We start from the raw sequence: 12,551 nt of genomic DNA on the forward strand, positions 1-12,551 counted from the left end.
GCGCTCGTGCCCTGTGAGTCCGGGGTGAAGATCAGAGGCTTGGATCCCCTGTAACTGTAGTTACAGGCAGTTGTGAGGCACCTGATGAAACCACGGTCCTTGGCAAAAGCCGCATGCACTGTTACTGAACCATCTCTCCATCCCTTGCATTAGTCCTGATAGAAAATCCCAGTGCTGGGATTAAAGGCATGAGCCACCACCACCCGGCCAGGATTTTTTTTTTTAAAGCAGTTCTTTGAGAGTTTTGTACTGCGTGTTTTGATCAATTCTCCCCCTCCAACTCTTCCCAGACCCACCCCGTTTCTCTATTCTCCTGACTTCCTGTCCTTTTGTTGTTTTAAATCCCTCAAGACCATGCTATGCTGCCCAAAACATCCTCGAATGTGTGGTCTTCCATGGGAGCCTAGTTGAATTAGCGAAAGACTACATTCCCAGGAAAAACAATCTCTCCCTCTCCCAGCAGCTAACAGCTGCCAATGGCTTCATGGCTGGGAGTGGGGTTGTGTGCCCAGTTCCCCTCTCCGTGCTGAGATTTGGTCTGGCTTGGGCACACACGGGTTTTGTGCATACTATCACAACCACTACAAGTTCTTTTTTTTTTATCTGCTGCTACCCTGCTGTGTCCAGTAGATGGTTCCTTTCAATCATCCACTGCTCCTGGCTCACCCACTTTTGACCACTTCTGAATGTCCTCTGAGCCTGGGTGTGTTTATGCCTGAAGACTCCGCAGTCTCTTGTCCTCTGCACCTGGGCCAGCCATGGGTCTCTGGGTTAATCACCGCCTGCTACAAGTAGAAGCTTCCCGGATGAGAGGGAGATGCCTAGAGAAGTCAGTAGGGGTCAGTTTGATGCTGTGTCCCACTTAGCAGCAGCAGGACAGCAGGAGGTTCTTCCCTAGGGCCTAGGGCCTGTCCAACCACAGAGTCTTGGCCAGTAATGGTGCCAATGGGTTGTAGGGAAGGTAATTCAACATAAGTTTTTGGTTGTAGATTAATGTAAATAATTCCATACAGAAAGATTGCTCAGTTGTTAAGAGCATGCCCTGCTCTCGAGGAGGACCCAAGTTTTATTCCCACCGTCCATGTTGATGGCTCACAACAGCCTGTGACTGTACTCCAAGATGTTCTGAGGCCTCAGGGTTTCTTGGGACTTGTACTCACACGCACATACCACCCCCACGCACATACAAATAAATATATGTTAAAGGAATTCCACTAATTTTAGTATACTAAAATGTATATGAGTATAAACCTTAAAATGAAATTATGTGGGGAAAGTGTAATAAAAATAAAAGTTGACACACATCATGCACACACAAAAGAAATTTCTTTTGAGTTTTACAAGAGAAAAGGCCAGCGCAATGGTTCAGTGGGTCAAGGTGCTTGCCACACAAGCCTGGCAAGCTGATTTCAGTCCCCACAGTTACGGGAGGTGGGAACGGAAGAAATGAGTTCTCAGGTTTCTTCTGACCTCCACATGCACACTGTAGCGTGCATGCTCACATATTACATATACATATGTGTGTATATACAGTTATAATGAATAGTAAAGTTTTAAAATAATAAAAGTTAAGGAAGAAAAGTAACAATGTAATATTGCTGGTTCATTCAGTTATCCTAACTGATGTCTCTTACTTCCTGTGACAGTGAATGTGAATGTAAATTTTTCCTGGTATTTAGATTCACTGAATATGATTTTTAAATGCCATGGTTTTATTTCAAAATATTATAACGTCCTTAAGGTTATGATAAAAATTCTAAAAGTTAACTTAAAAACATACATGAAAGCATAGTTTTTTTCATTAAAGAAAAAAAAGTTGAAGAAATTCACAGACTAAATTTACTAGCTGTTTTGTTTATATAATTTATCGAACCTTCTAGGAATAGTTTCGTTTTCTAGATGATTATACTGAGTGGTATACAGATATGCTGGTTATTTTGAATCTTCTCTCCTGTATTTGAAGATGCTCGACTTGTCTAGCATTCGTTGGGATCTGTCTCAATCTCAGTGTCTGCCCGGGATAGATGTACACTAAACATGTGTTGAGCATCTGGAGACAGGAAGAGAGGCTTTGTGCTTATTTTGACATGTCCTTGAAATGTTTGCATACTAATGAAGTGGTTGGTCTTATGTTTATCTTAGACACTGTCTGAAAGCATCACATCCATCCAGGGTGGCTGTATAGGGAAAGATGGTTATGATGAAATCGTGTTGGCCACATATTCAGGTAAGATAATGATAGTGGGCAGTTGAAGAACAATGAAAAAAAATCTACAATAATAAAGTTATTTTTTGACTTATTTTTTTTTACATTTGTGTGTGTGTGTGTGTGTGTGTGAGAGAGAGAGAGAGAGAGAGAGAGAGAGAGAGAGACCAATTCCTGCTAATTGTATGACTCCTTTCACTGTGTCCTGGCATATTTACCCCTCACTCCCCCCACCTGTACAAATAAATATAATATTAAAGAAAAATAAGGAAAATGACTGGGGACACAGCTCAGTGGTTTTATGGCCTCAAATATATAAGGCCCTGTTTTGGATCTAACATTGGATAATATTTTGAAGACAGCTTTGCCTTTCTCTAGTAAATTAAATTATATTCCTTGATTTTAAAGAGATAGATTTTGTAATCTTATCATAGTCTTTAAGTGCAGACTCTCATGACAATAATTAGTAAGAGCCAATTCTGGATTTTCAGCTACTTTTGAATTTGCTATAAAGTACTGACTTACACCATACTTGAAAACTGAAGTTTTTAATAATTGAACGATAAGAACTCTTCAAGGAGAAAGTAGTGTCATGAAATGTTTAAATACTTTTTTATGGTGTGAATATTTTTTAGTTTGATTTTTTTTTGTTTGTTCTGTTTTCTAAGAAACTGGGGCTAAGTTAGGTTGATGGTGGTGGAAAGGGGGAGTGTAATTATGGGTTTTGTTTGTTTGTTCTACCAGCTTTTGCATGCAACACTAAGCGTGATTGTGACTCATCTTTACAGGCTGGATCACAGGGCTGACAACGGAGCCCACTCATAAGGAGAGTGGGCCAGGAGAAGAGCTAAAACTTAATCAGGAAATGCAGAATAAAATTGCTTCCTTACGGTAACATTTTTGCTGTTTCTATCTCATCAGAGTTTGCACTTCTCCCTTCCTGTTACCCAAAGGCTCTATTGCTTTATTTTATTGGTGAGAATGATACATCTCATGGAAGTTTATATGCCTGATAAAATTAGCAGTAAGTGTTGATTAATATTTTAAGTTTGAAATCTACCTTCCTATGCATTGTTCTTCTTGGTTTTTGTTTTGTGGAACAAGGTCTCTCATAGCCCAGGCTATTTTCTAACTCAGTCTGTAGCTGGAGATGGCCTTGAACTCCTGACCTTTGTTTCTGCCTTCACAGTGCTGTACGAAACACACCCATCTGGTGCATTAGTCTCTCTTGACCTTACTGATCCAGAATTACATTTTTTCATTTGCTTAGCTGTAGGTAGTTAAAATGTTTTGCTTCTGTTTTCCAATGCATTAAAAATAGACCAACAGAAGTGACTAGATTTTCACTAGCTCTGACGTTGACTGTTGCAGCGAACCCTTCCGCTCAGTAACATTCTTTTTTTTTTTTTTGGTTTGTTTGTTTGTTTTTTGAGACAGGGTTTCTCTGTGGCTTTGGAGCCATTTCCTGGAACTAGCTTTTGTAGACCAGGCTGGTCTCGTACTCACAGAGAGCCGCCTGCCTCTGCCTCCCGAATGCTGGGATTAAAGGCGTGCGCCACCATCGCCCGGCTCAGTAACATTCTCTTGCTGGACCTGAGTAAAGCTGACTCCCGCCAGTGCTAACATTGCTTCATGCTTGCCCAATTTGATATGTCCTGTGGAAAGATGACCTCGTGCCCACATACAATAAGGAAATGGAAGTTGATAAAACTTTGACTGACGGGGCACCCCTTGTAGCCCTTGCGATCTTCTTAGGGACGTGGGAGCTCATCTTTTTTGGTGGTAGTTGAAGACCACAGATGCCACAAGTACGAGTTGCATGATCTTGTTTATAAAGCGCACTAGGAAAGCATTATACAAGCTGATATGCCAGGTTTAGCCAGGGTATCCTAGTTCCTGCAATAAGGAAATAGTGAGATGGCTCAGTAGATAAAGCACTTGCCAGCAAACCATGAAGACCAGAGTTCAGATCCCCAGTGCCCATATAAAGAGTTGGGCGGGAGTGGTGTCCTGCCTATAACCCCGACATTCGATAGAGATGCCCTTGGGGCTTGCTAGCTAATGAACTAGCTATCTAGGTTAACTGCAATTTTCAGTGAGAAACCCTGCCTCAATAAGTAATGCAGAGAGTGACCAAGGAAGGCCCTACACCAACTTCTGGCCTCCGTACACATATGCACGCACATGTATATGCACCCAAAACCAGTGCATCCACATGCATTTGAACATGTGTACACACATGTATACCACACGGATACCTCTTAAAAAATACCAAGTAGAGTTAGTGACTGACTGCTATGTTAGATACTCAGTATAATACCTAGAAGAGAGTGTTAGATTCCTTGGAACTGGAGTCACAGTTGTGAGCTGCCTTTGTGGGTGCTGGGAATTGAACTCGAGTCCGCTGAAAGAGCAGCCAGTGATCTAACAACTGAGCCAAATACCTCCAGCCCAAATACCTTTCTTTCCTAACCCAATCTCCCCCCCCTGTATCACAATGGAATATGAAGCTGTGTTACATACTTCTATTCTTTTGTTCATTCAGCACATGGAACACTGGGGTAAATAATATTGATTAGTAAATATTTCTTGGATAAGTTAATATTTTCCTTGATTTATACATCCCATTAAATCTCCTTCTGAGACCTTTGGGCTAGCTAACTTCACATTGCCCCAGTACTGTTACTTCATTTGCATGTAGCCCTTCCCCTTAACCGAAACATTCCTTGACCACACTCATAGAGAATCTGCTCCAACATTTGATAGCACTCCAGTGGTGTCACTGGTTCATAATCATCCTGTTGCTTCCAAAATGTTAATATTCTGCAACCTCCCCTCTCTTTTGTGTGTCTACACTGCTGACTTATAGAGACACTTATGCTGGCTAGAGCATACGCTAGTCTTTCATGGAGTCTACTGTGTAGTCTAATGTGTGGGCTTCTCATCTGAACAGGGCCGTATACAGCGCCACCGTGTTCATGTGTTGGAGCTGGTAATTCATAGTTATAAGACAGCTCTGTCAGTAGTAACTGCCTTGGACTGAGTAGATGTTTTAGTTTTGGGATCAGTGATAAATGATGTGGAATTCTTTGGTCAGCCATAGAAGCAAACATGCTCCTATTGGTGTGAAACGGTTGCTCTAGACCAGCTAAGCATGGCTTCTCAAATGGAAATCTCTTACCTGTTTGTGCACACCGTAGGGATCTCCGGTGTCTGTGGGTAATAGGAGTGTGTGTGTTTTCCTGCAGGAGTGAGTTAGAGCACCTGCAGTTTAAGGTACTGCAGGAAAGAGAAAACCACCAACAGTCTTCTCAGTCGAGCAAAGCAAAGTCAACAGTTCCTTCATTTAGTATAAATGACAAGTTTACACTGAATAAAGATGATGCCAGCTACAGCCTTGTCTTAGAGGTGCAGACTGCGATAGATAATGTTCTAATACAGGTAAGCAGAATCCCTGGCTTCTTAGTTTTAGGCCAGATCTTGGTTTCTGTGTGTTTGCTTTTGTTTTGTGTACTTGTTAATAAGCATTTTTAATTCTAGACAGTAATTTTAAATGTTTATAGATTCTTGATCTTCTGCTAGGTAGCCAATTTACTTATATGTTATTTGAGATTTATCTTGACCTTTTATTTATTGTATACTCAATAACCAAAAATGTGTGAACTTCAGTTTCCAGAAAAAATAGAAAGGACACCAGAATTTCCTTCTTTGGCCTCCCTCTGGGATAATCTCAACCATAATGTCACCTAGAACACTCAGGTATAAGTTAGGAGCCAGGTTGTGGGCTGTAATTGCAGCAATCTCAAGGCTGAGGCAGGAGGACTGCTACAAGTTTGAGGCCAACCTGAACTGTAGAGTGAGACCTTGCCTCAAAAAGAGCAGGGAAGGCTCCAATATTTAATCCTTTGTAAAAAGTGCTCTCTGATCCTCCAGATACTAAGGTGGCCACTTCCTTATTAACCCAGCAGATTCTAGGGAGACCAGAGGCGAAGGAGATAATCTGAAGGGGTGAAATTTAGGAGTACTTATGGGTAACTCACAACTATTTTTTTGGTTAATTTATTTAAAATAGGATATAGCCATGAAATAGAAAAGGATAGATGGAAGATTATTAGATGAAAAGCCCATAAAAATGGAATGGTATCAAAATGGAAGAAGATAATTTATCTGTCCAAAAGATACAGTGAAGAATCAGATTATTAATTAATAGAGGAAGCCTTCTTCCATCGTGCTAGTTCACAGGCTCCGCTCCTGAAGCACTGTAGGAGCTCCAGTCTCAGGCACCACAGGGCGGCAGCAGCTTTTTCTCAGAAACTTCTCTGCTGAAATCATATGCTTGTGTAACAGGTGAAATTTGGCTTGATAAAAACCGACTGTCAGCTCGGGAGATGGCTCGGTTGCTGAAGCACTGGCTGTGCAGGCATGAGGACTAGGGTTCAGATCCATAGGTGGCTATCTATGTAATCCCAGTGCTAGGCAGAGACAGGTATAGGTGGCTGTCTATGTAATCCCAGCGCTAGGCAGAGATGTGTATGTGCCTGGAGCTTTCTGCTCAGCTACTCTAAGTAATTGATTTAGTGGAGACTCCGTCTCAAAAGCTAAGGTGGAAAATGACCAAGGACGACACCTGTGTATTTCCATGCACATATTCATGTATACACATGTAATTGATATAATCAGAATAACCCCATGATTAAAGCCTGTGATAACCTCTTTTCACTAATAAAAACAAAAGCAGGAAGATTCTTTAAAGAGATAAGAAAGTATTCTCTGATTTCTGATAACCCAAATATTAAAGAACAATTACTTAGAAATTTATTCTTTATTGAATTTACTTTGTAGAAATATGAACCAGTAGTTAGGCATGGTGTTGCACACCCATAATCTCCCCCTCAGAATTCTTAGGAGGATCCTAGGTTTTAAGGCCAGACTCCCTGGTGAGACCCTTTTTTTTTTTACAAATGAAGAAGCCAGGAATGAAGCACGCCTTTAATCCCGGCAACAGGGAGGCAGAGGGAGAAGATCTCTGTGAGTTCAAGGCCAGCCTGGTCTGTGGGTAGAGTTCTAGGTCAGCAGGGTACATGGTGAAAGCTTGTCTCAAACAACACCAGGAAAGGAGAAGAGTACATTAAAAGCATTTGCACTCTCAAATTTGAAGACTTACGAACTAGAACTCCTTCGTGCAAACATTTCCTTCTGAACCTGTTTTTTGTTTTTACGTATTTGCTCTAGAGTGACGTCCCAATAGATCTGCTTGACGTGGATAAGAACTCTGCTGTGGCGAGCTTTAGCAGCTGTGACACAGAGGTGAGTTAAAACAAAGCCTTCATGTCTTGAGTGAAGTCTGTAAGAACTGTCAGAACTACTGCTTCCTTCATTACTGGCTTTTCTGGTCTAACCTGCTTGTGCCCTTCCCTCTCCTGACCCTGAGGCCCCGCCCTATACTCCTGGGTCCTGTCCTAGGCTCCCCTAAACTCTTACCTGCTCTCCTCTTGCTTCCCCTCTGCTAACTCACTCTTGGCCCTATAGCTGCCCCCAGAGAGGTCTTTGTAAAGCACGAAGCCACTGAATCATATCTCTCAGCCTTTGAGAGGTTCCCGTTTCCTGCTGGATGTAAGTCTGGATCTTCATTGTGCATAGAAAGCCTTTCTTGCTTCAACTCGTACTTATAGCTCCAGCCACCCCTAGCGGGCGCTGCTTCTCCTCTCCTGCAGTCCTTCTGCCAAAGAAGTTCTTCAACGTTTTTCTTGAAAACGCTACAGTTTGCACCGCCCTACAGTAGTATATACCTGTTTCTCCCCTTCTTTCTGGTACACTCTGAGCTTCCTGGATGCTTATAGGGAGCCATCATTCAGTGGACTTTCCTTGAGCCATCGCTCTCTGTGAACTACTCATAGTTAGATCATGCTAGGATTGGGGGATGTGCCCACTGTACCTCTTCTTTCCATTAGCACTAGCAGGCCGGCAGTCATTGCAGAGCAAGGTGTGACTCCTGAAGAGAATTTAGGGACAAGAGAAGCCCAGATTAGAGGCACTAGAGAAGGCAGACCAGAGACGAGATGGTGCCTGGGAGTGGTAGATAGTAATCGGGATGGGGCTCTAACTCAGTGCTAGGATGCTTGCCTAGCCGGTGTAAGGTCCTGGACATGAGCCCCAGAACCACCAAAGGAAAACAAGAAAAAAACTAAAACAGACTAAGAAAAATTGGATTGTAGCACGATTAATAAAAACCCAGTCACAGATACTGGGGTTCAACCTGAAGGTCAGAAAAGCAAAACAGCCAGCCACTGGCTCTTACCTCTACCTCAATCTGAAATGCGATCCTGCCTCCAGGAATCTCAGAATGAGATTATCTGAGAGCTGTCTCCTCTCTGGGGCTGGGATTAAAGGCGTGCCTCACTACCACCCCGTTGCTATGGCAGACTGGTGTGACTGCTTCCGCTAAAGGTGTGCGTTACCACTGCCTGGTCTGTAAGGCCGATCAGTGCGGCTGTTTTATTCTCTGAACATCAGGCAAGCTTTATTTATTAAAATACAAATGAACTATTACTACAGTGGATAGTTATGTGAAGTATGAGGGGCTAATTTTGTTTTTTTAGTTCTCTACTGTTGGGGCAGAATCTCACTGAATAGCCTGGCTGGGCTGTAACCCTCTGTATAGTCCTGGCTGGCCTCAGACTCAGATCTGTTTCTACCTCCCGAGTGCTGGGATTAAAGGTGTGCACTGCCACACCCAGCAGATGGGTTTATTTTAGACACCCTCTCATATTAAGCATTTCTTTTCGTTAAGCCGGGGGGGGGGGGGGGGGGAATGTAAATCATTCGGTCACTGATCCTGATTTGCCACGTGTTGTTGTGATAAACGTGAAGCACCTGCTCGCTTAGAAACCAATGCAGTTACTGGTCACTGTGGCCACACCTATAGTCCCAGCACCTGGAGGTGGAAGGAGCTCGAGGTCACCCTTGGTACTAGCAGCTACCTTGTCTCATCCCTCCCAATGAAACAATAAGAGGTATAAATTTAAATATTTTTATTCTGAGTTTGCTCTAATAAACTAACCTGTGTGGGGCCTGGGGATGACGCTCAGCCATCCCTCATACCCTGTACTTCCTAAGCCTGGGTGCTGGTTTATACCCGTGATCTCAACACTCTGGAGGACACAGGAGGGCCAGAAGTCTAGGTCATGCCTGGTCACATAGCCACGCCAATCAAGGATACCTGGCGCCCTGCCTTAAACAAAAAGCAATTAACCTGCTTTATTACATCACTGTGGAATTCTCTGAAAAGCTTACTTTATGCTAATTTAAAACTTGTTTCTAGCCAGGCGGTGGTGGCACACACCTTTAATCCCAGCACTGGGGAGGCAGGCGGATCTCTGTGAGTTCCAGGAGAGCCAGTGCTACCTAGAGAAACCCTGTCTCAAAAGAAAAGAAGCTTGTTTCTAGGACTGTGGCTTCTTAAGAGAGAATACTTATCGTGGAGATTTGAAATATTTTAAAAAGTGGAAAGACATCTCTCACTTCCAGCATATGGTTCCCTCCTCATTGTCTCCTTTGCTTCTCCTAAACCTTTATTTTTTTTTAAAGTGATAGGTATTCAAGTAAATAGCAAACAGTATTGCTGATGGTATTTGTTGTTTCTCATCTTTAAATTCTTCCAGTCAAGCGACAATTTTCTTCTTGCCACTTATCGGTGCCAGGCAAATACCACCCGGCTGGAGCTCAAGGTAAAATGGTTGTAATTGCTTTTATTTCCATCGTATTCTTATTTTCTGATGCCCAAGAGCAATTTTTGACAAGTTTTGGGTTTTAGCCATGCGTGTGTGTGTGTGTGTGTGTGTGTGTGTGTGTGTGTGTGTATGTGTACACGTGAGTTCAGTGCTTACAAAGGCACTGGAGCAGAATGGGAGGCAGTTGTGAGCACCCTAATGTGGTGGCTGGGAACTGAACTCGGGACTTTTGAAGAGCAATACACGCTCTTAAGCCATCTCTCTGGCCTTATTACCTTTCTAAATGTTGAGCTTTTTTTCCCTTTGGTGTGTCTTATATGTGTTGTCATTTCTCTGTATTGAAATTTCTCTGCGAAATGAATCATTTTGAAGTAGCACCTCCAAAATGACAAGTTGGGTTTTAGTTTGTCCCGGCCGCTGTTTCTGTTGTTAGGACTCAGTCTGTAGCTGTCTCTAAAATTACTGCTCTTGAAGTTTCCTCCAACAGGGAATTTTTTCTAGCTTTCCTGCAGTCTGTCAGGAAGAAGGGTGGTGGGATGAGATCTGGTCTCACTTTGTAACCCAGGCTGACCTTGAACCTTGTCAATTACTGGGATACAGATCTGTGCCACCCTGCCCGGCTTTGCCAGCCTTTCTGTTATGGAAATCCCAAACGTGAAAATCAGCACGTGGCATGCTTGTCTTATGTCACCTGCCACCTAAAGTCACTTTGAAGCAAACACAGTATGCTTGTATTTCATGTGTAAATATTTCAGCATATTTAAAAGAAGGTGATTCATTTAGTTAATGACTGCCAGAATCACTGAAAGTTTTCCTATACTCTTGTGACAGAAGAGTATAGATAGAGGTTTTGTATCCCTCAGATAGTCCAGGAGAGATTGGACATAAGCATTTGATACTAAGTGAATATCTGAAAATTTATTTATGCAGCTGACATCTAGTTTTTCTTTTATCAGATTCGCTCAATTGAAGGCCAGTATGGCACACTGCAGGCGTATGTGACTCCGAGAATTCAACCAAAAACCTGTCAGGTTCGCCAGTACCACATCAAACCACTATCACTGCATCAAAGAACTCACTTTATTGACCACGACAGGTAGGCTGGGAGAGGGTGCTGTTTCTTTAGGAAGTGGGTGTCCTCTCCTCCCTCCACTATGTGAGTCTTAGGGATTGGACTGGGGCTGTCAGCTTTGACAGGAAGTGTTTCTCCCTGCTGAGCCAGCAGGAGAGCCAGGGATACACAGAGAGAGAGACCCTGTCTGGAAAACAAACAAACAAACAAACAAACAAAAAGGCAGAAAAGCAAACAAAGACTTTTTACAAAATTTAATATTTTCATTTTTCCTATTTAGATGTTTTATTTATTCTTTGAGTATTTCATACAATATATTTTGGCCATATTTTTCCTCTCTCCCAACCAACACCCCTCAAATCTTCCTCCAACCCCCTGTCCACCCAATTTCACATACTCGCTCTCTCTTAAACAACAATAAAAAGCCAAATGATCATGGAGCCTAGTTTGTCTTGACAGATTTCTGCATAGCATGGCACCTACCCTGATGTGTGGTTGATATACCCAGTGTCTTAGTTCAGGTTTCTATTGTTGTGAAGAGACACCCTGACCATGGCATCTCTTAGAAAGGAAAAACATTTAATTGAGGTGGTGGCTTACATTTTTGAGGTTTAGTCAATTATCATCATTGTGGAGAACATGGTGGTATGCAGGCAGACATGGTGCTGGAGAACTCTAGATCTTGATCCAAAGGCAACAGGAAGTGGTCTGTCCCACTGGGTATGACTTGAGCATATATGAGACCACAAGGCCTGCTTCCACAGTGACACACTTCCTTTAACACCTACTCCAACAAAGCCACACCTCCTAATAGTACCACTCCCTTTGGGGGCCACTTTCTTTCGAACCATCACATTCCTCTCCTTGGCCCCCCTGAATGCATTCAGTCCAACTTCAAAAGTCCCCATAGTCTATCACAGTCTCAACAATGCTTAGAAGTTCAAAGTCTCTTCTGAAATTCATGCAGTCTCCTAACTGTAAGACCCTATAAAAATCAAAATAAAACACAGTATTTCCAACATATAATGGCCCAGGATATGCATTACCATTCTAAAATGCAGGGACAAGAGCATAGTGAGGAAATACTGGATCAAAACAAGACCAAAAACCAGCTGGACAAACTCCAGACTCTGTATCTCCATGTCTGAGGTCAAACGCTCTTCAGACCTCCAACCCCTTTCAGCTTTGTTGACTTCAACACACTTCTTGTTAGCAGCTTTAGCTTCAGTTAATGCAGCATGATTAATAAAAACTCAGAGAAATTGGGGTTCAACGGGAAGATCTGAAAAGCAAAGCAGCCAGCCACTGGCCCTAACCTCGACCTCAGTCTGAAATGCTAACCCTCATCTCAGAAGGAGGTTGTGTCTGAGATCTGTCCCCCTCCTCCCCATCTTATAGTCTTATATTCCTCTCTAGGGCTGGGATTAAAGATGCGCACCTCTGGGATTAAAGGCATGCACCACCCGATTTCTGTGACCACTAGGGTGGCTAACGAGATTAAAGGTGCGTGTCATTGTGGTTACCGGGATTGAAGGTCTGTATT

General features: G+C 42.8%; 1 protein-coding gene across 1 annotated transcript in view; it reads left to right on the plus strand.

Moving 5' to 3' along the window:
* The window catches only part of Bbs7 (Bardet-Biedl syndrome 7), a 33,549-nt gene that overhangs the window by 13,462 nt on the left and 7,536 nt on the right, over window positions 1-12,551 (plus strand). Inside the window, exons 9-14 of the mRNA XM_041659121.1 lie at window positions 2,143-2,227; window positions 2,995-3,097; window positions 5,455-5,647; window positions 7,439-7,513; window positions 9,868-9,933; window positions 10,893-11,032. Coding sequence (XP_041515055.1) covers window positions 2,143-2,227; window positions 2,995-3,097; window positions 5,455-5,647; window positions 7,439-7,513; window positions 9,868-9,933; window positions 10,893-11,032 — 662 coding nt within the window. The remainder of the gene's footprint in view (window positions 1-2,142; window positions 2,228-2,994; window positions 3,098-5,454; window positions 5,648-7,438; window positions 7,514-9,867; window positions 9,934-10,892; window positions 11,033-12,551) is intronic.

This window comes from Microtus oregoni, unplaced genomic scaffold (genome assembly GCF_018167655.1).
Source record: "Microtus oregoni isolate MIOR12 unplaced genomic scaffold, Mior012 000010F_ref0000083, whole genome shotgun sequence".
NCBI lineage: Eukaryota > Metazoa > Chordata > Mammalia > Rodentia > Cricetidae > Microtus > Microtus oregoni.